Source organism: Akebia trifoliata, chromosome 14, assembly GCF_017979445.1.
Source record: "Akebia trifoliata isolate Shusen 1 chromosome 14, ASM1797944v1, whole genome shotgun sequence".
Lineage (NCBI taxonomy): Eukaryota > Viridiplantae > Streptophyta > Magnoliopsida > Ranunculales > Lardizabalaceae > Akebia > Akebia trifoliata.
Window position 1 is genome coordinate 11,265,192 of NC_141388.1, and position 26,792 is coordinate 11,291,983.

Genomic DNA, 26,792 nt, shown 5'->3' on the forward strand with positions numbered 1-26,792 from the left:
TTTTTCTTCCTTTCTTTTCCCACTACTAGTCTCCCATGTCTTTGATTTATAGTTACTGATGCCCCACCCCATTTATATTCATTTCTTTTTCAAATCATATGCTATGAAAAGCCTCTGTAATTTTTACATGAAGACCAAGCTAATGGATTGATAATCAGAATGTCTCTACAGATAATTTGACACTAAATAATGCAAGCACCATCCATTGAACATTGCATCTTTTCCCCAATTCTTCTGAGTTTATCCTCCTCATAAGAACAACTAGGGTGTCTGGTATCAATTTGGTCTTCAGTTCTTGTATAGTGGTGTGGTCTGGTGAGTCAACATTCAATATTTTCTTGAAATATAAACCAATAGAAAACAGATCGGAGAGGCAAATAATGAACTACTTGTATTTTTAAAAGAAGTATTCAACACCACAATGGTTCATCTTGTATGATACGCACATGAATTCACACTAACTTCATTCATAAGTTTATTAATAATTATCTGTATCCTAAGGTTTTTTGTGTATAAGATATGGTGGCTATGATTATTCCTCTCTTATTTTAATCTACTATTTCAGTAATAAGGTTCGGACTGTAGAGGAACAAGTCAGAGCAGCGGCTGAGCACAAACTGAGAGTTGCTAATCAGAGCATCACTGCCGGTTTCTTTGACAATAATACAAGGTAATTTTGGATCCTTGTTTGTTTGTTTGTTGAGTGCTAACACCTCGCTCGGCTCGCTGAAAGGAGCGTGGCGGTAACTCTCCCCTTTGGGCAACATGTGGCATATCTAATCCCAGTAAATATTTTAAATACCACTTTTTGTGGTATTTAAAATATTTACCCCAATCATCTTCTTGTGCTTTGCCACAATCATCTTCTTGTGGTTTGCTTTCATTAGTGGCATTGGTCTCTACAACTTATTCAAGTATGTAAATCGAACACTCCCAATCAATTTTCAGAAACTCAATTATTGCCAGCCAAGCTATGATATCTGGAGCATTTGCAATCATATCCCAATCTCTAAGTCTAGGCTACTTCCCAAGGGTTAAGGTGGTTCATACTTCCGTTAAGTACGAAGGACAGGTTTACATTCCTGAAATCAACTACATGCTCATGATTGCCTGTGTCACGGTAAGCTCTCAATTCTAACTAACCCGAGAAAACATGTCTGTCGATATAATTAATGTATAACTTGTTCATGTATTCGGGATGTTGGACACTAAGAAACTCCGACTTCAACAAATCAAATACAAGTATATTTATTAAGAAAGTGTGACAGATCATGTAAACAATACCCAATATATTGTTTTGTGCTTACAGTAAGTATAGAGCATGAACCTTTGAAACTTGAAAGAATAGAACAGGGCAAATGAATCAGACAAGGATAGTGATAATTTTGAACTAGTACAGGAAAATAATACTAGAGAACAAAAGGAACAATTAAATATTATGGGGCAAATTACCAAATCCAATCGGTTATTAATTGGACAAAGATCAAAAGTTGTATTCCTTTCTAATGAAACATCTTTTTTATTTGTTTTGATGCAGGCATTGCAGTGGTTGCTGTGATGGTAATCACAACATTTATGGTTACTCTTATAGTGCTTGTGATATGGAAGACAAACATTTTGTGGATAGTTGGCATTTTCACTTTTCCTGATGATGATAATGGGTACATGGCATTTTCAATTTTCCTTTGTCATCTTTAGTGTTTTCATGTCACAAAATTGGCCATAACTATGTAGCGATGGCATATGTTTTCCTTTATGTTTAGAATGAATTGATCTCTCTGCTAAAGTAACTTCCACGTCTAGCCCTTCAAAATACTAATGCTGAAGTGTTATTTGATAAATGTTTGGAAGCTGATAGTTTGAAAATGTGATGGCAGGAATTTAAGGCACAACAACTTAAACGGAGTCAGCCCAGTGTACCCTACATGTATTGTTCTTTATAATAGGTTCTTTTATTTTTATGGTGTTGCTATTCTTCATGCTTATTTTGGAAGGTAATTGTTCAGATAACATGTAACTTGTGCGTCTATTCTAGGTTAAGATTTTGCTTTGTAGCATGGGTTTCTTTTTATATGTGGCATCTGTTGCGGCAGGCCCAAAGGAACCCACACATTCTGCCATTTCAACATCTCATCTTGTAGCATGTTACAGCCCAATAGCACTCCACCATATCATTTGATTTGTTGAAAAACTGTTAATGGGAACACATGGAGCATGTTTGTATCTATTGATGATTAAACTATCCCATTCCCATTTCATGTGACCTAGCTGTGCTATAATTGGCAGGTCTATTAAAGTTGCAAAAACAGAAGCCATTGCAAAATTGTTGAATTAATTTCCAATTTTTTTTTTTTTAACAAAATAGCATATACTGACGGGTAATAAGTCTGTTGGTAAAGGTGTAAACAACTACCGAAAAAATTAATTTCCACACTAAATTTTTTCCAGAAAATAAGGGATATAGCGACGGTACTTTCATGTGACCATTGCTTAAACATTTACCGACGCATTTATCTCCGACAAGTGCTGACAAAAAACCTAGCTGTCGGTATAAGTGACTTTTCTAGTAGTAGATCCTGCCAAAAGAATTTAATTTTCTCTTAGGTTGATTTATGCCAAGAACTCTAGAGGGCTGTGGCGTTGTACGGTCAACATGCCAATTCCGGTGGACCCAATGACCCTTAGTAAGACTTCTTACTAATTTAGTCATGTCAGTTTCCTTAATCACTAAAGAAAGCTTCCTATAAATTTAGGTCCCATCGAAAAACATGGTAAGATGTCATTGGAATGTACAGCATGAAATTTTAAGAATATAATGATATTTCACAGTTGGATTTTAATTTTAAACTTTTAGAAATTCGATGGTCGACATTTACCAAAGCCTTGGATCTAGCCAAAAAAAAAAAAAATTGTTTTCTGAATTTTATTTTAACTGTGATCTACAACATGAACTTAGAGGGTTGCTGGGCCAATGTTTTCCAGACGTCGAAACTTGAGGCAGAGTGCTCGACTAGCTGGTATCTCGAGGCATAAGCCTCGAGTTATAAAGTGCAAGCCCCACATGCATGATATTTTTAAATAAATAATATAATATTGAATTATTATTAAAAAATTAAAAAAGTACCATAATTATTGCATATTTCTTAATTTCAAATTAAAAACACGTTTAATCCATTGCAATACTTTCCACGCGTGGTAAAAAACATTCAATAAAACTATGTGTGTAGGGAACCATCGATTTTCCTCTATACATGCACTCGCATCTCGAGAAAAAGCAACTACTGTTTTCTACTGACAAAAACACTCTCATCAATGAAACTTGGAGAGTTATTTCAATGCACTTTTGCATTTTTCAAAGCATTTGTAGGGATAAAGCATATTCAAAATCTCTAAAAGCTCTCAAGAATGATCCACTCTTGTTAAAGTGAGACCCACTGCACAAGATTCCAAGGGAAAAAAAACTTTGCAGTGGCCATCCCGCTTCAAAATTTTGAAGAAACCCTCTCAATTTGCGTACACGTAACATTTCTAAGCGGTATTCTACGTATTAACAAAAATGTAGGGTTTAAAATAATACAAAATGCCGCATTCTTGTAACGTGTTCCTTCAAAATTTGAAGCGGACTGACCCGCTTCAAAATCAGACTCATACTCCAACAGTTGAAACACTAAAGAGTCCTACCAGTCTTACTAATTAGTAAGGATTTCACCCTCACTAAGGGTCGGTGGGCTCCCCTCAACTTGTGGCATCCTTAAAAAAAAACATGATTCAATGTTTTAGAGGATAAAATTCTACGAACTTTAACAAATAAAATCCTCAAAAAATTATTTTTCACCGTTAAATATCAATTTTAAGTTTGAGAATTATGTGGAAGTTCAATAGCCATGTCAATTTTTGAAACCTTGGATCAACTTTAAAAAATTATTATTATTATTATTTATTATTATTTATTTTACTAACCGAGTGTCCGCGCCACCTTGCGCGCACCACAACTAATCTCGGAAAGAACTACCACAGTAACCCACCGCCATGGTCCCCCAGTTAAATCATGAGAAAAATCCAAGAGGGGAATCAAAATAATTTAGAGGATTGTGGTGTTGGATTGCTGAGGTGATAAGCCATTTGAGCAAAATGACCCTTAGTAAGGCTCAAATCTTTACTAAGTTAGTTAGTAAAATGTTTCTCAAATACTAAAACTTCTCTTGAAAGAAGAAAACCTCACACTGTCGCATGTCCTTTTTTATCATTAGGGCTAGCAATGATCTAAAATATATCCAATGTTTGAATTGATCCGATCCGAAAAAGCAAGAAAATTTTGGATTTTCGGCTTGGATTTGGATTGAAATCTTAGATCAAAAATAATTTTGGATCACATTTGGAACCTACGATCCAAAAAAAATTCAATCTAACATAGTTTAATAATAAAAAAATGTGTTCTTAATTTCATATAAATACATATAGATAAAATGTTTTTGTCTTTTTGTTTTCTTCTATGTCTGTAGTTGGAAAGTAGATTTTTTTTTAATTTTATATGATTTTTTTTTTTTAATTTTTTGAATATTGATAATTTGAAAATAAGGCATGTATTCGGTTCCGTTTCAGATTAATGATGAAATGAATCTAAACGGATTCAATTCACATACATGTTTACAAAATTTTGGATCAGTAATACTGATCTGATATCGAACCGACCCGTTGTCAACTTATTCATCATTCTAAAAAGGGTACAGATCTCTAGAAAGTTTGTTTTACTTCTTTTCTCATCCTTTTGTGTGATGGGAGATGGGAGAGCCTCATACATAGTTTGAGTCTAGAAAATCCAAAATCTACTACAAAGTAAGGGGGTGTTTGTTTAACGCTGATTTCAGCACTTAATGCTGAATGTAATTCAGCTTTAGCAATCAGCACGTTTGTTTACTCCACATTTTCCGTACTTATTGCTAAAAAATAAGTGAAAAGCATTAAGTGAAGTTGGATCACTTAATTTTTTTACTCCACATTTTCCGTACTTATTGCTAAAAAATAAGTGAAAAGCATTAAGTGAAGTTGGATCACTTAATTTTTTTGCTAAAGCGGTAAGCACCAGTCTTCTTCAACATGGACAAGTATGCCCTTATACTTGAAATGATATTACCTCTTATGTCCTATGGATAATGTATAACCACCCCACAAATTAATAAGGCAACCCACACCAATAATATCTCTCTCCTATTTTCTCTCTCATCTACTTATTTAAATAATATTAATTCAAATTAAATAATATTAATTTAAATTAAAGAGAAAAAGCCAAAATTTTCTCTCTCTTCCACGCATTGAAATAATATTAAATATTAAATATTAACTATTTCAAAAAAATAAAAGAGGAGAGAGAAATTTCCTCTTTCCTTTTTTTTTGAATATTTAATATTTAATATTTAACGAAATATTTATATTTAATATTCTCTCTCTTTAATTTGAATTAATATTATTTTTTAATTTGAATTAAAAAATTTTAAAATTTACTTTTTAAATGATGTGGAAGAGAGATAATTTGTTCAGTTAAGTTCCCAAAACGAATTTCATTAAATTTAGTATTTTTTTAATAAATAATTTTTATTTTTGGATTTTATTAATAATTTTTCCTTAAACATACAACTGTTGAAAAGGGTAATATAGTCAATTTACCAGTTTTCAGCATTAAGTTACAAACAGATTTCTGTGATTATAGTGCTTAATTTGAATTAGTTCAGCACAACTCAGATCGATAACCAGACAACAATTTCAGCACTTAAATTCAGCGCTTATATAGTTTCAGCAATTATAATCATTTAGTACTTATTTGTTCAGTTTAACAAACAACACCTAAGTCTTTGTTTCTCTTTTCATTTGAAAATTCAACAAAATTACCAATTGTCAACCGAAAAAGAATTTAAATATATCCAATTAATTTCCAAACTGAGGCCACCACTGCCGTATGTGAAGTGAGGTGGAGGTTAGGATGGGATCGGGATGGGATGATACGAATCTTAAGATTTTCTTCTATTACTTGAGTTTCGGCATAAGAGTCCACGAAAGCCTCAATTTGTCGAAGCAAAGTTATCCTATCTTAGGTAATTTCGATGAAACCCTCTAATTATGATCTCATGTTTAATTAGATAATTAATGACTTGGACACATTGTTGAAATTTGTGTATTGTTCTGTAGTTTAATTCCTCACCATAATCATTTGGATGGATAGAGGTATATTATACAGCAGAATTTAGTATTTTTATTATAAATGATTAATATGCCTTCTTAGATTATAAAATTAAGTTTTTATTAAATTAAAAGAGAAAAAAGTCAAGTTTAATTTATAAATAACATAAACAAAGATTATTGAAGATATAGAATTTTAGATCATAAAATATTGTATGGTAATCATTGTTTCTAAACACGAAAATTGGAGGGACTCATTAATTTTAGACTAATTATTGCCTCTATTTTTCTACCCAAAACCCATTATGATCATGAGCATGTTACCCTCCTCTACAACTTTAAGATATATCTCCTTCGACCCTTGTACCTCAAGAGTGAGAGAGGAATTTTGAGAAATTAGTATAATAGATTTTTTGGTTGAAAATGGTTTTCTTTGAGAGGTTAAAGTCGATGAATTAGAGAAGGTACTTCTATCTTGAGGGAATCGTACAATTTTTAAGTTAAAAAGTTTTAAAGTGGTAAAATCTTTTTATGGAAAAAAGTTAAAAAGCTTCAAGATGATTAGTTTTATGGAGAAAAATCAAGCATTTTTGTGAGAAAATTTAGCCAATTCAGTACATTTTGAAGTCGCCTTGAAATCCGTTCTAGTCAACTAAGCCAAGTTTGGAGTTGACTGGATGTGTTGTACAACGAGTGTTGTTTTGCTCACAGACCAACACTAGAATTATGACGTACCTACCCCCACGATCGTTCCTGGGAGTGAAGTGTGCGAACGAGCATATCAGCCGTTGGATGTAGTATGAATCTCGATGATGCATTGTAGGGAAAAAAACAGATTCTTTTTCCCCAAACCCATCGTCCTCAACAGATTTTTCTTCCAAAACCTATCGTCTTAGGCGTTTGAGGGTATGAAATGTGGAGGATGTTATTGCAGAGTTTGCAGATGTAGATCAAACCAAACGGTTTCATCTTGCATTCTGACTATGAAGCCAAGTTTAGATACCAACTAAAGTTCGTTCTCTAGAAAGCACAATGGATTTTTTTGCCTTGCAACTCTCCCCTAATTCCGTCATCTACAGCATGACTATTTTTGTTTTACTTATATTTTCAACGTAAGATTCTCTCCTTCAACAGAAGATGAAGTTAGGATGAACAACTTGATAGACTGGTTTTTGTAGATGATTGCTTTGTGGGTAGAGGTTGTAATCTTGTAGATGAGGTCTTTAGGTAATTGTAGAAAAGTATTTCAGAGGAGATTGTTGTCAAGGGAGGTATGCACTCAGTTTTTCTCTAATGTTTGCCAAATCGTAGAAAATATGTGTTTTTTTTTTTTTTTTTGCATCCAACGGTTGGCATGCTGGTTAGCACACTTCTCTCCCACAAATGAGCGTGGGATAGCCGGGCTCCTTTAATATTCCAAATTTTAAAAAGAGAGATTTACAAGACAGACCTATCTGTTGTAATTTTATTACAAAAACTCCCCCTATTTTCTAGGGGTGCACATTGTTCGGATTGGATTGGTTCGGATTTTGGCAAAATTGGAATCGAACCAAATATGATCGGTTCTACAAAGTTGGAACCGAACCAATCCAATTACCCTATAGAACCGAACCAATCCAAACCAACCTTAGTTTGGATTGATTCGGATCGGTTCTCGGTTCTTATACTTTCAAAATAAAAAAACTAGTATTTTTTCTTTCAAAAGAGGAATCCTTTGAATCAGATCATAAATAATACATATTTTTAAAATGAAAATGATTTTATGATTAAATTTCGACTGAAATTTGTAAAAATTGAAAATTAGAGGAAGTTCAATGAGACTAAAAAAAAATGACAATTTTAAAATTAGTATTTTGGATGGATTAGTGAGGAAACTAATCCATAAATGGTAGATTAACGTATCCAAGCCTAGGTTCGTATAGTATATTTCATCTAACAAATACGACATAAAAATTCTCGTAAAAAGATAAGGAATCAAACTCTTTGTAAAAGTTATTCCATAAATGAATTGATTCATTTAAGAGTTGAGAGAGAGATTAGTGTACATTTTTTTATAAGTTTTTGTTAGAAAAAAATAGAGAAGATAAAGCTGAAGACTTTGATGAGTTATATATATATATATATATATATATATATATATATATATATATATATATATATAGTTCAATTCTCGGATTGGTTCGGTTTTATTATACACCTAATCCGGAACCGAACCAAATTAATCGGATTTTTTAATATACAATCCATACCCGAACCAAATCATACTCAATCCGAACCAATCCAATCCAAAAGGCTTCGGATTGGTTCGGTTATCGGATTTACCCAATCCAATGTGCACCCCTACTATTTTCTCGAGTTTGTTACCTGCAAAAACCTTACTTTATGAATTATACTACCATGACTTATTTAGTAAGATTTCAAATCTTACTAAGGATCATTGGGCCCACATAGACAATCAGATTAGCAATCCAACAACACAAACTTCTAGATTGCATGTAAAAACTCAGATTCCACATAAAAAATTAAAATAAGAAAATCATTTTGATCTTGGTAGTAGATTTTGAAAATGGATGGATATCGAACTCTCAAATTTAAAATTAAAATTAAATGGTGAGAATTAAGTTTTTTTTTTTTTTTTTTTTTTTCAATTTTTTGTTTCTAAGTTCTTAGAATTTTATCCTTTATAATCTCGTACGTCAAATCAGTTTTTTGAATACCACAAATTAATGTAGTTAGAATCCACTCCAAGATATCTAAAGTAACAAATGAAATGCAAAAATTTAGGAATTTATGACGTGGATCCCACTTCGGGGTTTGCTCAGTAACAAATTTGAAAAAGTGAGGTTTGGTGGGTAACGAACTTCATAAAACAAGGCTCCCTTGGAGTTGTTAGAAATCCAAGGGAGTTTTTGTAACAAAAATGCAATAGTTAAGGGGCCCACATAGATTTTCATATTGGAAATTGAACCCTTAGCCTTCTCGATTTCATTAAAAAAAACCTCATGATTAAAAAAGAAAAAAAATTAAAAAGCAAAGTTTTTCAAGTTTGATCTAAGGTATTGAAAATAGATGCTTACCAAGTATCCAAGTTTAAAATTAAGATTTAACATAGAACAATAACATTTTTTTTTTTTTATTTTTTATTTTAAAATTTATAGAATCAAATCTTCTGCAACACTATGGTATTGGATTATGTTTTTGAATTCCAGAAGATCACCTAATCAAGAAATTTCATTTTTTCACTGTGGGTAGGAGAGAGATATTTTTTCTCTCATTACCTACGTGTCATATGTCAAACTCGTGTTGGGCTGTGAGCAAAATATCACTAATTTTACAACTATAATACCAATATTAAGAGAGACAATTTCTCTCTCCTACCATGATGGACAATGGAAATTTCAGGATCGGATCACCCTGTAGCTTTCAAAGACATGATCCGATGCCATGACATTGTAAAGGACGAAATTCTACGAACTCTAAAAAAAAAAACTTTATTTCTCACTGTTGAATTTTAATTTTACATTGTTTTGTAATATGAATTTTTTCATAAAATCTACAAAAGACTGTGATGTTAGATTGACAATATGATAATCCATGTAATCTCTATAACCCATTTTAAGATTTTAAATCTCCAAATTTGAAATTTGTAGGCGGAGGACGTGCAAGCAGGATTGCTGATGTCATTTGCACCACATGTCAAACCGTGGAGCTGTTAGCAAATTTGCAAACAGTACTCTATGAGCCAAAACTCATTCTTCAGCAATCATGATTCATTTAAAAGGATTAAAATACCAACTAAAAATAAAAATGATTGAAGCTAAGAAAAAGTCCGGGTGCCAATAAAAGCTCTCTCTTTGTTTAGCTGGATTTCTATTATTATTATTTTTTTAAGATTTTATGTGAGCCTAATCATAATTTATAAATAATAACTAAAATATTTAAAACTATAATTATGGTGTGCAAAATAATTTAAGAAATTGGAGGCTAATATGTAAAAGCCCCCCGAACTTTTTTTCTTGACACACTTTCCCGTTTCTCTTTGTTCTCACCTTCCTCTCCCTCGTATAGAACAGGCAATTTAAAAAGGAATTACAAATATATCATAACTAGTACAAAAAAAAAAAATATTGTTTACATTGATATTACTGGCCTCTACGTAAAAGATGGTACATTTAAATTACCCCCATTAAATATGGGAGAAAATTACTTAAAGGACCTTTATAGAGGGATTTTTTTTAATAAATAATCCCTAACTTTTGGGCAGTCTTTTACTAATCCATTTATGATACTCTTCTTTTCAAAACAGTCCATGGAACTCATCTCTCACATTTCTCACGAACAGGGGCGGAGCCAGGATTTAACTCATGTGGGGGCAATGTAAGAGTGAAAGCTTTTTTGTGAGAGCAACGAAGATTGTAATTTTTTGTGTGGGGGCAACATAACAATGGAAATTGTTTTGTGGAGGCAACTAAGAGTGTAAAACAAATTGGGATGCGATGGTTCATTACTCCGAAGATGGTTTGAAAATTCTTGTGGGGGCAAGTGCCCCATTGCCCCCACTCTAAATCCGCCCCTGCTCACAAATGAAAGTCCTAACTGTTTGAACTCATAGGTTTCATAAAAATAAAAAATAAAAATTGAATTTTTGAAATATCAATTAAATTTCAGAGACTTCGTTTTGTCGGAAAGGCTTTAAGAAGGAAAAAAAAAAAGTCATTTTCGAGGGATTTTTCAAATATTTTGAAGATGTAGGTAAAAAAAACATGCATTTTTTCACTTTTTTTTCTTTATTGTTAGATGAAAATCAATAAAGAATGATTCTTTTGGGTTGAAATCATTTAAACAAGTTGTTATCTCAAATTTTTAGTCGATCTTTCTATGTATTTTAGTTGAAAAAATTCAAAAATTAAAAATGGGTGAATTTTACCAGTGTCAAGTTTATCACTTTTGTAGTATTTACATTGTGTTGTTTTTTTTCTTCTTTCTTAATGGTCACTCAACCTCATATCTGTTTGTAATATTTTTGAAATATTCAAACTACCCTTTTTCTCATCTACTTTACACACTTAGCTTTTTCAACTGAGATTGCAATCATTTCTGACTGTGAATGATGAATGGAGATTTGTATATTTTTAATTTTGAATATTTTAAAGTATTTTTCGATTAATTTATTTCAACAATTTATAATTTACAAAATGACGAACAAAGTTGCGATGTCATTGTAACTTTTGATTTCAAATGTCTGTTTTGCAATTATAATATATGTGTTTTAGGCATTTCGAGAAGATCTATCTAGTAATGAAGTCATATGAATTTTAGCACCTTATGTGAAGGGAGGTAAGTGCAATTGTGAAAATGTTAGGGGGTCAATGTGGCATTATGCAAAACCATGGGGGTCAAAGTGTAATTTACCCTTCAATTTAAAAACTTTGTTGGTAGATGAAAAAAATAGTAATAAATTAAAACAAATGAGATCTAAACTAAAGCACTGAGAATAGATTACCGTATAAGATAATTCAACAAAAATTGTATAAAGCTTTTAATGTGTGACGAGCAGCATTATATCTGTTGTAATTTTCTTTAAAAATAAAAATAAAAATTGATCTTGTAATTTAATACATTGAGCCCAATGACCCACCCAATCCAGCCCATCTCTATAAAGTTCAACCCACAACTTTAAGACCCAAAGCCCAGCTATCCATCACGTTTCCTTTGTGGAAAGAAAGTGCATATGAACCGAATGGTCCCAAGATCCACTTCTACTGGTTTGTAATGTTGAAGCATCTCGATGAAAAGCATCTATGGTTCGTATACACTTTCACTTCAGATACAATCTTGAGGTCACTCTAGCACGACTCATTTTATTTTGGACTCATCTCCTACATGCCTTTCCTTTGCGGTTTCGATTTTCTTTTCCCTCTTATATTCTCCTTGAAAAAGAATGAATAATAAAAAATAAAATAAAAATATTCTCCCTTTATTTTGGTTCATAGATGTCAATCTCATCTTTGGGTTCAAAAGAAATCCCGTTTAGTTCAAACCTAGTGGGATTATCTTTTTATTTGAAATCTTCATCAATTTGATGATTGGGATTCCCAAAGATAATGTATTCCCACGAAAATGTGTACTAATCCCTAAAAGATTTATATTTATCTGAATTTGTAGTTTTCCTCTTATCGAACCGTTCCTTTGACAGAAACCCTCAATTATGGATCGTTGAAGCTAGAAAAGTCCTAGAAGGAAATAACACTTCCTTACCATAAAAAAAATGAAAGTTTCTTGACTGAAATCTCTCATGAAAATGGTCGAATATAAAAAATTTTAAGAATTTTCAAAAATTAAAATTTTCTTTTGGATTTTAATATTAAATTTGCGAGTTCTATAACCATAGGCTTTGATCCTGCCAAAAGAATTTAATTTTCTCTTAGGTTGATTTATGCCAATAACTGTAGAGGGCTGTGGCGTTGTCCTGTCAACATGCCAATTCCGGTGGAACCAACGACCCGTAGTAAGACTTCTTACTAATTTAGTCATGACAGTTTCCTTAATCAGTAAAGAAAGTTTCTTATAAATTTAGGTCACATCCAAAAACATCGTAAGATGTTATTGGAACGTAGAGCACGAAATTTTAAGAATATAATGATATTTCACAGTTGGATTCTAATTTTAAACTTCTAGAAATTTGATGGTCGACATTTACCAAAGCCTTGGATCTAGCCAAAAAAAAGAAATGTTTTCTGAATTTTATTTTGACTATGATCTACACCATGAATTTAAAGGGTTGCTAGCCCAATGTTTCCAGACATCAAAACTCGAGGTAGAGTGCTCGACTAGTTGGTGCCTTGAGGCGTAAGCATCGAGGTGTAAAGTGCAAGCCTCACATGCATGATATTTTTAAATAAATAAAATAATATTTAATTATTATTAAAAAAAATTAAAAATGTAAGATAATTATTGCATATTTCTTAATTTCAAATTAAAAATATGTTTAATCCATTGCAATAAATAATGATATAAAATATTATGTAACAAGATTGAGCTCAATTGGCTCTGAATACTTTCCACGTGTGGTAAAAAACATTCAATAAAGAAAAAGCAACTATTGTTTCTACCAACAAAGACACTCTCATCAATGCAACTTGGAGAGTTATTTCAATGCACTTTAGCATTTTTCAAAGCATTTGTCGGAATAAACATGTTCACAATCTCCAAAAGCTCTCAATAATGATCGACTTTTGTTAAAGTGAGACCCACTACACAAGATTCCAACGGACAAAAACGTGGCCATCCCACTTCAAAATTTCGAAGAAACCCTCTCGAACACGTAACACTTCTAAGCGTTATCCTAAATATTAACAAAATGTAAGGTGTAAAATAATACAAACTGCCACGTTCTTGTAACATGGAGGGTCCCTTCAAATTTTGAAGCGGGCTGACCCGTTTCAAAATCGGACTTGTACTTCAACAGTTGAAACACTATAAAGTCCTACTAGTCTTACTAATTAGTAAGGATTTCACCCTCACTAAGGGTCCTTGGGCTCCCCTCAACTTGTGACATCCAAAAAAACATGATTCAATGTTTCAGGACTGTAGAAGATAAAATTTTATGAACTTTAAAAAAAAAATTCCTCAAAAAATTATTTTTCACCATTGAATATCAATTTTAAGTTTGAGAGTTACGTGGAAGTTCGATAGCCACGTCAATTTTCAAAATCTTAAATCAAGCTCAAAATTTTATTATTATTATTATTATATGAGTTTTTCAAAGCAACTTAGAGGGTTGTGGTGTTGGATTGCTAGGATGGTAAGCCATTTGAGCAAAACGACCCTTAGTAAGGTTCAAATCTTTACTAAGTTAGTTAGTAAAATGTTTCTCAAACACTAAAACTTCTGTTGAAAGAAGAAAACCTCACACTATCGCACATCCCTTTTCATCATTAGGACTAGCAATGATTTGAAATATATCCGATGTCCAAATTGATCCGATCCAAAAAAAACATAAAAATTTAGGATTTTCGGCTTGGATTTGGTTTGAAATCCAAAAATAATTTCAGATCAAATTCAGAATCTACTCCAAAAAATATCCAATCTAACAGAGTTTAATAATAAAAAAATTTATTCTTAATTTCATATAAATACATATAGATAAAAAAATTTAGTCTTTTTGTTTTCTTCTATGTATGTAGTTGGAAAGTAGATTTTTTAAAATTTTATATGATTTATATTTTTTGAATATTGATAATTTGAAAATAAGGCATGTGTTCAGATCCATTTCGGATTAATGATGAAATGAAACTAAAACAGATTTAGCTCACATACATGCTTACAAATTTTTGGATCCATATTGAAGTAGTATTGATCTGGTACCGAACCGATCCATTTTCAGCGTATTCACCCTCCTAAAAAGAGTACAAATCTCTAGCAAGTATGCCTTACTTCTTTTCTTGTCAGCTAATTAAAAAGTAAGTCTTTGTTTCTCTTTTCATTTGAAAATTCAACAAGCTTACCAACTGTCCACCGAAAAAGAATTGAGGAGGAGGTTACGATGGGATTGGGATGGGATGATACGAATCTTAAGATTTTCTTCTGTTACTTGAGTTTCGGCGTAGGAGTCCAAGAAAGCCTCAGTTTGTTGAAGCAAAGTTATCCTATCTTAGGTAATTTCGATGAAACCCTCTAATTATGATCTCATGTTTAATGACTTGGATACATTGTTGAAATTTGTGTGTTGTTGTTCTGTATTTTAATTCCTCACCATAATCATGAAGATGGATAGAGATGTATTTATTATACAGCAAAATTTAGTTTTTTTTTCACTTAAATGAATTAATATGCCTTCTTAGATTATAAAATTAAGTTTTTACTAAATTAAAAGAGAAAAAAAAAAATTGTTCAGAATTTAGATATAAATAAAAGAAACAAAGATTATTGAAGATATTGAATTTTAGATCATAAAATATTGTATGGTAATCATTGTTTTTAAACTTAAAAATTGGAGCGACTCATTAATTTTAGACTAATTAATGCCTCTATTTTTCTACCCAAAACCCATTATGATCATGAACATGGTACCCTCCTCTACAACTTTAAGATATATATCTCCTTCGACCCTTGTACCTCAAGAGTGAGAGAGTATTTTTGAAAAATAGATATAATAGATTTTTAGGTTGAGAAGGGTCTTCTTGAGAGGGAATCATGTAAAATTTTTGTGATTGAAATTCACGTTAAATAAGTTAATAAGTTTTAAAGTGGTGAAGTCTTTGAGTTTGCGGGAAAAAGTTAAAAAGCTTCACGATGGTGAGTTTTGTGGAGAAAAATCAAGGATTTTTGTGAGAAAATTAAGGGTTTATAAGTAAAATTTTTAAGCCGATTCAGTACATTTTTAAACAGATTTGTCTGAGTTGGAGAGTAGACTCGTTTAAATTTCCAGGGAGACAAATTAGTTCCAACAGTTTTAGAGCCAAGTCGCCGCGAAAAAAAAAACTTACTTTATGAATAATGCTACCATGACTTATTTAGTAAGATTTCAAATCTTACTAAGGATCATTGGACCCACATAGATATTCAAATTAGCAATCCAACAACACAGACTTCTAGATTGCATATAAAAAACTCAGATTCCACATAAAAAATTAAAGTAAACGTTTTTTTTTTTTATCTTAGTAGTAGATTTTGAAAATGGATGGATATCAAACTCCCAAATTTAAAATTAAAATTCAACAATGAGAAATTTTTTTTTTTTCAATTCTTTATTTCTAAAGTTCTTAAAATTTTATCCTTTATAATCTCATATGTCAAATTATGTTTTTGAATGCCACAAATTAATATGATTAGAATCCACTTCAAGGTATGTTAAGTAACAAATTAACCATAAAAGTTTAGAAATTTATGACTTGGATCCCACGGATTTGCTCAGTAACGAAATAGATTATCATATTGGAAATAGAACACCACACAGCCTTTTAGATTTCATTAAAAGGAAACTCATGAATAAAAAATTAAAAACAAAAATTTTCAAATTTGATCTAAGGTGTTGAAAATAGGCGCTTACCGAGTATCCAAGTTTAAAATTAAAATTTATCGGAGAGCAATAAATTTTTTTATTTTTTATTTTAAAATTTATAGAATTTCGTCCTCTGCAACACTATGGTATTGGATTATGATTTTTAATTCCAGAAGATCATTTAATCAAGAAATTTCAATTTTTTATTGTGAGTAGGAGAGATATATTTTCTCTTATTAATTACGTGTCATACGTCAATCTCGTGTTGGGCTGTGAGCAAAATATCACTTATATTTTTTAGCTCACAGTCCGATGACCATTTGACATGTGGCAAAAATGACATCAATAATAAGAGAGAATTTGTCTCTCCTACTATGATGGAAAATGAAAATTTCATGATTGGATCACCCTGTGGCATTCAAAAACATGATCGATGCCATGAGATTGTAGAGGACAGAATTCTATGAACTTTTAAAAAAATGAGAAAACTGAAAAGAAAAAAAAATAACTTTATTTTTCATGGTTGAATTTTAATTTTAATATTGCTTTTTAATATGAATTTTTTCGTAAAATCTACAAGACTGATGCTAAATTGACAATATGATAATCCATGTGAGCTCAATGACCCATGCCCCACCCTCCTTTTTTCTTGAGCCACTTTCCCTTTTCTCTTTGTTCTCACTTCTCACTTCTCACCTTTCTCCTTTATTCTATTTCTTTGTCATTACTAGCATGCAACATAATTGGAATACTTAGAAAGGGAATTCGAATAGAAAATAGTAATATTTGCAAAGAAATTCGTTAAGTAGAATTGAATTGATACATATATATAGGAAGCGGTTCGGCAGCCCTAAAGTTTGCCAAACATCTTGTCAAACATTTTTTGTAAATTGCTTTTTATGGGGTTAGAAGTTTTGGATTAGGCTGATTTTTTGTGAGAATGATCTCTACGGTGAAGAGATCATCCTCACCAAAAATCAGCTCATTTGCAACTTCTAACCCTAGTTTACAAGTTGAAGAATCGTGGACCGTCTAATTTTTGTAAATCACTTTTGATGGGGTTAAAAGTTTTGGAATAGGCTAATTTTTTGTGAGGATGATCTCCATCATAGAGATCATCCTCATAAAAATCAGTTCATTCCAAAGCTTCTAACCCATATTTTGAAAAATGTTTAATAAGATGTTTGGTAAACTTTAGGGCTGCCGAACTGCCCCCATATATATATATAACAGTTCGGCAACCCTAAAGTTTGTCAAACATTTTTTGTAAGTCACTTTTGATGAGGTTAAAAGTTTTGGAATAGGCTGATTTTTTGTGAGGATGATCTCTATGGTGAAGAGATCATTCTCACCAAAAATCAGCTCATTTTGAAACTTTTAACCCTAGTTTACAAGTTGAAGAATCGTGGACTGTCCAATTTTGTAAATCACTTTTGATGGGGTTAGAAGTTTTGTAATAGGCTGATTTTTTGTGAGGATGATCTCCATGAGGAGATCATCCTCACAAAAAATCAGCCTATTACAAAACTTCTAACCCATGTTTTGAAAAATGTAAGGCAAACTTTAAGATTGCTGAACCGCCCTCATATATATATATATATATATATATATATATATATATATATATATATATATATATATATATATGGGAAATGTTCAGCACCAAATATTTTTCAAAACATGGGTTAGAAGTTTTGGAATGGGCTGATTTTTGATGAGGATGATATCTACGGTGAGGAGATCATCATCACCAAAACTCAGCCCATTCAAAAACTTCTAACCCCATCAAAAATGGTTTACAAAAATGGACGATCCACGATTTTTCAACTTGTAAACATGGGCTAGAAGTTTTGGAATGGGCTGATTTTTTGTGATGATGATCTCCTCACCGTAGAGATCATCCTCATCAAAAATCAGCTCATTCCAAAACTTCTAACCCATGTAGGACAAAAATGGTTGGCCAAAATGTTTGGTGCTAAACGCAACCATATGCATATATATAAAAAAATTTGTATTATACAGAGGAAATTATATATATATATATATATATATATATATATATATATATTGTAGCAATTAGTATTATACAAAGGAAATTATTGAAAAATAATATTCAATTGTATTTTTATTTTTCAATAAATATAAAATATTCATTTACTATAGGAATTTTCAACTATTTAAATATTAAAAAAAAAAATTCTTTTTTCTCAAATATAAAATAATGATATTATTTATTAAAATGAAATAAAATTTGGAATTTGAATTTTTGAAATGTGTGGTTATCTGAATTTTTTAGTTCTTTAATATCAGGATCTCTTGATCAGCAAAGAATTCTTGATGAGAAAACAAAAGAGACAAAGGGCTGATTTTTGAATAGAAAAAAGAATGGATCTATAGGGTCCCCAATGAATTGGCTTAATCGAAAAAAGCCAGAAGATCTATCTCGTGTCTGGTACTGTATGGTTCCACTTTGCAAGAATTCCGAATCATTCTCTTAAAGCTCATCCTCTTTATGATAAATACAATTCTAGTTGTCTTATTTATTTGAATTGTGATAATCTGACTACCCCATGTGGCACATTTGATCAACTCTCCTGATGTGACAAATTCGGGGAATGTAGATCTGTATGTCTCAGGATACACTTTTGTATCCCGAGGCATTAAGATCGACAGTTCCAGAACTTGTTCCATCAAGAGAGTCAATTGAGTGTGCCACGTAACATAGTCAGATTATCACGATTCTATTTATCTAATGCATGTGAGGCCCCCAGGCAAGAGTGCCTCTCCTAATGGCTCGGGGTCTGAAAACATTGCACCAAAGAGCAGATTTCGTACATCCAATATAGTATTTTGGAAGGAAAAGGAATTGGTTAACCAAAAAGACTGAGTTGGTTTGAGAATGACAAACCTGCAACTATAGAAATAACTCCTTTTTTTTTCATCACAGCTGCAATCATTGTGGTTGTATATATGGAGAACACGGTATTCAACTTGATGACATTCTTCACAGAATACATGTTTATGAGGCCCATTTTGGCCGCAGCTTATACGAATGTGATTGATGCCATGTCGGGCATTATGGGAATTGTTGGAGCCATCTTGGTCGATGTTTACCTCACCCATTATGGCATGCTCTTCGTCTCCTCAATCTGCTATTTCCTTGTAAGTTCTTTACCCCTATAAACATATTGAATTGCTGGGTTGGATTTCTTTTGGTCCAATAGAATATAGGCCAGGCTTCGATTGTAATTATAGATCTAATGGATTGACCCGGCAGCTTTAATCTGCGTGCCACTTATATAAACTGGTTAAGCCTTATATGTATATCCTGTATAGGGATGGCAATGGAGAGGGTATGGGCCAGTTTTAGTTAAACCCAGACCCAACCTGCTCTGACCGTGATTTGAGTATGATTTTTTTGACCCATCCCCACCTTTAATTGTTTTTCTAAAACCTGTCCCACCCCACCTAATTTTCAAAGGAGCAACTCGCCAACAAGTAAGAGTCGAGGTGCCAATAGAAGCTCTCTCTCTCTCTTCCTTAGATTTCAGTTTTTTTTTGGATTTAAGATTTAATATGATCTAAATCAAAATTATAAATAACTACTGAAATCGTTTGAATGAGAGTTCTAATGTTTTGAAATGTTGAGATAATAATTTAAGCCAAAACATTCTAATGTTTTAATGTTGTGTTTAAATCTTTAATTAGGGTGTGATAAGCAATTTAAGAAATTGGGCGTGGTTGAGCAGAATGGTGGGGCGAGGTATATCAAAACCGTCTTGGTTAATCATTTTTAATATGAAAACCATCCCAAAACTGAATTTATTTTTCATTTTTAATACAAAAACTGTCCCGAAACCATTTAAAAGTGTAAATACCAACCTTATATGGGCAGGTCACACAATGTGAAAAAAGCCCAAATTTGACAGCCTTGGGCAGTCAAATTGCATAAAATTCGACGGACCAAGAGGTCGAATTGATGTCGAATTTTTCATTGTCAAATTTTTTTTTCGACAGGCCTAATATGTCAAATTAATGAAGGATGAGAGAAATTCAACAGCTCTAAGCCGTCAAATTTGGGAACATTAAGAATTTCGACAGTCTTAGACTATCAAAATTCAGTTTCTAAAATTCGTGAGTCGTGGCCCGTCAAATTTTTTTGAAGAAATTTTCAGTTTTCACATAGTGTCAAGGCCAGGCACCAGTGTAGCGGGGCAAACTTGCCATCCCTAATCCCTTAGAAAAGAGAGTTTCTCTTACTACACAACCTTTTGCTAATTCCATCCCAGGATGTGTGCTAATTTTATGGTGATTTACATAAGAATTAGGGTGGCATTAGTAAACGTTGGTGTGGCAAAAAAATCTGTCCTAGAAAATCAGGTGTGCTTTGTACGGTACAAAGGGATATTGAGTTGTGCTGGGGTTTCATAGGATTTACTGTGATTCTCACAATTCTGACGTAGACATGCATACATAACCGTAGATGATTTTTACCCGTGTCTTGAGGAAACACATCTATCGTTATGTGCACATCCCACATTAGACTTGTGAGAATCACAGTAAATTTTTTTTGTCATTTCAGCATTTTCCAGGGACATTTTACACGGATTCTCGCAAAATGATTTCGAAAAAACATACTTTGATCCCTTTATTATTTCTTTTGTCATCTCAGCCATTTTTGGCCAAGGCTCAAGCATCCATTGGAAGTATCCCGTGGCATTATGCCACTATTTCGTTAGTTTAGAATGGTTTTCTATTAATAGAAAGAGTCGTGCTACACTGCCTACGTTGGACACTGAGTTCAACATTGCACTGATGTGACAGTGCATGAAGAACCATTCTTTGTTTAACTTGTATCTTTTGAAAAGAGATCTATGGTATCCTGTCATTGCCACATCAACATAGTGTTGAACACGGTGTCCAACGAAATTAGTCTAGGATTTTCTAATAGAAAATCGATAAGTTAACCATAAAGGGATGGTGAAACAGAGATTTGCTATTTGAAAATTTATGTGCTAAGAAGATGAACCAATGGCATGATGCCATGTGTATTTAAAAAAAATACTAAATAAAACACTTAAATTGTTCCCAAATTTTCTCTTTAGTAACCATTTGCTCTAGGATTGGCGACAGCCGGTTAAGACTTTTACTTACTCCATACCCAAATTTAGCACATATACCCATATTGTAAGATACACATATCCAAATTTTTACCCAAATTTTAGGTGGATAATCACACCCGATTTCTTTCTTGAATTTTGGGTCATTTAAATTTTTACCCTCTCCCACCTAAATCTTTTACTTTAATAATAAAAATTATGTAATAAAAAAATTCTACAACCTCATTTAATAAAATAGATATAGCATAAAATCAAGCTCACCTCATTGAATTTCTCTATGAATTGAGAGATCCTATGAGAAGGGGGAGATTAGAGAGTAAAGAAGAAAATTCTAATTATTTAAGTATACTTTACATAAAATATAAAAGAACAATTTTGCCATTGGGTTAATGAGTTGTCGCGTAGGATATAGCATATATTCATAGCTGACCCTACAATTATTTTTGGATAAAGGGATATTGGGTAGTATGACCCAAATTCTTAATCCGGTAGAAAAACTTTGCCCATATCAAATTTATTCGGGTCAGATGAGTTTGGTAAGCAATTATTATCCGACTCATTGCCAACCCTAATTCACTCTCTTGCTCATTTAATACACATGGCGTGCTACCATTAATTGGTTTATTAGCTTAGCACATAAATTCTAAATAACAAATTTGTGTTTATGAGATAACTAGGACCACACCTTAAGAAGTTGAGATCTTGAGTTCGAATTACCCCTTAGTGGTTTCTAGTGTGTGTATGGCAGTGAACAACACATGTTTGAGAATTACTCGAGTTATCTAAGAGGCTTGGGTACCTTGGAATCGAAAAAATGAAGATTTTGCCATTAATCAACCAATGAAGGACTCAAGATCTTGTACACCTAGGAATTGGGTAGAGATTGTATATCCATTTTCTTCTTGCATGTCGTGTGACTTTGTCTTCTATATTCACTGAACAATAATCATATGGCCCACCCCTTATCAAATCCATGTGCCAAAAATCAAACTTCAGTTGTTGGACATATTTTGTCTCAACAATTGAGATACAAAGGTAAGACATTCATGCATTAATGGACCTATATCCTTTTGCTCTACGACATGTAAACCTCATAATTTTTGGTACTGTTAACATGTATTGCATTTCTTTATTTGTTATTTCACCTTGCATCTTAAAAAGTGAGATATGATTTACTAGAGGAATGCTAATTGGTTTGGTAGTGTTCATGTTGAATCTTTTCAGTACTTTTCAATTTATTGTGCCTGAGATAACATCAACTGACTGTTCTTCCTATCTCTATTGATCCACATTCCAAAGATTTGTTTTAATGTGCAAAATCTTTCATAAAAAATCCCTTAAAGTTATTCTTTCAACCTTATTATTTCAATCATGCTTGACCCTATAATAAACATATCATCATACAATAAATAGAAGAATAATGTAGGAATCACTAAACTTCTTAAAATAACAAAAATGGTTAGCATGACACAAAGTATACCCAATATTAGACATGAAATTATCATACGTGATGTGCTATTGTTTGGATACCTACTTTAACCCATACAAGTTCTTGATTTTACATATCATATGCTACTTTCCCGTTGTCAAGTGCCCTTGTGATTGTTGCATATAAATATCTTCATTCAAGTCACCGTGAAGAAATTATGTTTTTACATCCAACTATCCTAGATACAAGTCTTCTGCTGTCACAATACTCAAAACAGATTTGACAATAGATAATTTCACAATAAGAAAAAATATCTATGTGAAGTCAATATCTGAATTTCGTTGGAAACCTTTCATAACCAATTTGGCCTTATATCTCTTGGTCTCAGCATGTTCTTCTTTCAATTTGTAGACCAACTGATTATGTAAAGTGTTCTTGCCCTTGGGTAGTTCAACCAAAATTCATATTTAATTTGATACTAAATAATTCATCTCATCATCCATAACAAGTTTCTACTTATTTTTTGTCTCAATTTGCATAACTTCTTCAAGATACTCTAGTTCACCATGTACAATAAATAATGCAATGAGGATAAATCCCGAGCTGGGGGTGTTTCCTTAGGTAAATCTTGTAGATCTCCTTAGTGGAGGGAAGGGTGGCATGAGTAAGTGAAGTTTGAATTTTTTACTTGAATATTTCAATTAGTAGGTTTTAGTATACCCCTTGATGATATTTCATCAAATTCCACATATCTATCATCTTTAGGACTTTCTAAAGCTTTTCTTTTCTTTATGACTTCTTCTTATACATAATTGTTTTTTATTGATTATGACATTCTTACTCCTAACGATTTTCCAATTTTCTTGGTTACAAAATCAATAGCCAAACTCATCAGTGTCATATCTAATAAATATGCATTTTATGGATTGAGGGTTTAATTTACTCATTTTATTTAAATCTATATTAACATAAAAAATATAATATAAAATTCTCAAGTATGATAGATTTACTTCTTTTCCAATCCATGCTTCTTCTAGTAAGCCAAAGTCCAATGCAACTGAATATCCTCCGTAAATTAAGGAAGCGAAAATTTTTATAGCATCCATCCAAAAAGATTTAATTAACCTATTGTCTAATTTTAAAAACGCAAATATACATATCGAAATAAGTAATAAAGTGATGAGAAAGTATCGTTCCCACGGAGACTTAATACCAATCAATTGTTAATTACTAATCTATCTCACTCTAATTTTATCCAAACCATAGTAAAATAAGGTTTAAAAATAAAAGGAAAATAACACGGATAATAAATTTTAAAATTAAAATCAATAAATGATGAAACCTAGACTTAAAATTTCTCCTAAACAATCTACTTGATTAAATTTTCTTTCCTTCTATAATAAATTAATCTACTATGATTGTGGCGCCCTGCCAAACGCTAACACAAATTCCAAGGTCAAATCTCAAGGTACAAGGTGGCACCTCGAAATTTTGACGTGGCTCCCTCTGTTTATGTTAGCGTTCCACGAAACTCGAAAACCTGATAAACCAAAATCCAACAAATCCTGTATAACGTATACCAAAATATATACAATGCGGAATATGGTAAATTCCGTACAACATAAAGTCAGGTCAGAATGCGCAAAAGATAAAGATATACAGGATTACAAAAATTTAACCTGACACTAACAGAAACATAATCCCTCAATTCAAAAGTTATGTACACCTCTTGAACATGATGAATCCTAGTGGAAGTAATCCCAGTAGTGGACTCTAGTCATCGAGTGACCAACAGATGCTCCTTGACTAATAACTCAACATTCGCCTCACCAACTGCAGGCTCTACAACTAAAAAAATAAAAGGAAAGGATGAGTAACAATGGTTACTCAGTAGGTCTACAACCAATTCCTACTAATAACCTCACGTAACATGATCGAATAATCATCCTGAATCATTTAAAAAATATGCAAACTTTACAAATTAAACTACGATTAACTGGTACATATAGTTAGGGATGAGTAACTAAACAGTTTAAAATTCCACACAACATCAGTCATTTATACTCAGTATACATTTTCATTCTTATGCAAATATAATTGACAAAATTGAAATAATAGACACACTTTTCAATTTATAAATCGAAATAGAACAACAAATACATATTACACAATGGTGGAGTGATAGAATTAGAGAGTTGTGATTCACGACTAAATCGCTCTCAATCGGGACATGATGTTACAACATAAGTATGACTTTTAGTTCTTGATTTTGTGATCGGGGGTTGTACTTATCACAAGGATGACCATTTATCCGATTCAGGCTGGCTGTTTGATGTAATCGTACGTAATGGATCTCTTTTCGATGTGTCAGAATGTTCAACTACTACTAGATTGTTAGTGACCACTGACCAATCATCTTTGTCTATATCTATCAGTCGTGCATGTGATTCTCAAAATAAATACTTTATTCGTATACGACCACTTTTACAATACACATTCACTAGTAAAGATAGAGAGAAATGGACCTGGATTCCAGTTATGACTCTACTCTCATACGTGTCCCATACCACATATAAGCTTGGTGGTCCCTACCATACATCCTAGGATAGTACACTACTCCAGATGATATGACGCACTATCCCTTCAAGCATTTACAGACTTTTAAACAGCTTACAAAATAATTACTTTTATATATATATATTACTTTTCTTTTAAAAATAAAAAAAAAAGTAACATAACAAGGTTGAGAATGAATATCCAGTTACTACAATGCAACAGTGACCACCCGGCCTAAAATAAATAACAGTACTCGGAGCATTTACGCCAACATAATTTAAATAAACATGCAACCTTTCATTACACCTAAATATTCCTTCACCAACCTACACCCAACATACAATGTAAAATCCAGATATCACCCCTCGGGTGTGATTCTAACATTTTACCGTTTCATCCATTTTTTCATTCTTTTGACATTTTCACTTTTCATCTTTTCAGGCCAAACATTTTTCTTTTTAAACTTTCAAATTCACTTTGATCTTTCAATCAAAAAAAACTATCAAATTTTTACTAAAACGGGGTCCCAATAGGTACACAAAAGCAAACTATCAAAACTGAAAAAGCTAGTGAAAATTTGACTAAGTGTTAGAAACTCAATTTTCAAAGTTATCAAAATTGAAAATGAAAGCCTTTAACACGAGATTCGACACCATATAATTTTTATAGTCTAATTCAAAGTAATGCGAAAGATATCAACTTTTAAAAATTTGTCGAAAATGTCGAAATTTACTTTTTGTTCTTTAAACCAAAATTTAGATTTTGATCCTTTGAGATTTTGATTTTAAAATCATTCTTATTGTTTCAAAATGGGGGGGTAAAACCTTAATTTTATTAAAAAATTTAAAGTAAATGGAATTACTTAAATGTTTCTAGAGTTTAAAATTAATGACCAAAATTTCCATAACTTTTAATTCAATGATCAAAATGCACTCAAAAGCCTTTTTCATCAAAAAAGCTTTATAACTTTTAAGTCATACACTAGTGCTATGGTCATGTACATAGTTCAATTGATTTGACACATTCCAAAACAATGTTGAGGTCATGAGTTCATGTCGAGCTTATCCCATAATAATAATAATAATAATTGTAAAAGTAAGGAAAAATTAAACATGGGTATTTTTTGCAGGGATTGGACCTTATAACGAGTGTGACTTCTCAAATGTTATTCAAGGTGGCTGTGTTCTCCACATGTCAAGAACACAAATATAAATACACATATTCTTATGAAAATGACAATGACCACAAATGCTTAAATGGACTAGGGTATGTACTATATTACTTGGCCTTTGCACTTGTGGTAGTTGGGAGGTCTAGTTTAAAAACATCTATCGATGCATTGTGGGAAGAAAAAAGAGGCTAGAAGTCCATCAAAAAACTCTTGATAAATGGGTTTGTGATCATTTGGAACGTTGTCGCTACAGCAACAATTATTTTCATACCAACTTGGCCATTATTGTTTGGTATCGGATCATTACTTATGATACCCATCATTGTGTTTGTCTTCTAT

General features: G+C 32.1%; 2 protein-coding genes across 3 annotated transcripts in view; both read left to right on the forward strand.

Moving 5' to 3' along the window:
* The window catches only part of LOC147386235 (protein NRT1/ PTR FAMILY 5.5-like), a 59,557-nt gene that overhangs the window by 26,178 nt on the left and 6,587 nt on the right, over nt 1–26,792 (forward strand). The window lies entirely within an intron of this gene.
* LOC147386236 (uncharacterized) lies at nt 14,643–26,791 on the forward strand. 2 transcript variants are annotated; one of them, XR_015171859.1, is made up of 3 exons: nt 14,643–14,831; nt 19,125–19,339; nt 19,886–20,229. XR_015171859.1 is itself a non-coding variant. In XM_086423158.1 (3 exons), exons 1-3 carry the CDS (start codon nt 14,720–14,722, stop codon nt 26,643–26,645), a joined length of 561 nt encoding a protein of 186 aa, XP_086279284.1. In that variant the 5' UTR covers nt 14,643–14,719; the 3' UTR covers nt 26,646–26,791. The 2 variants fall into 2 exon arrangements, 1 of the variants encoding a protein (XP_086279284.1); XM_086423158.1 differs by lacking the exon at nt 19,886–20,229 and adding an exon at nt 26,412–26,791.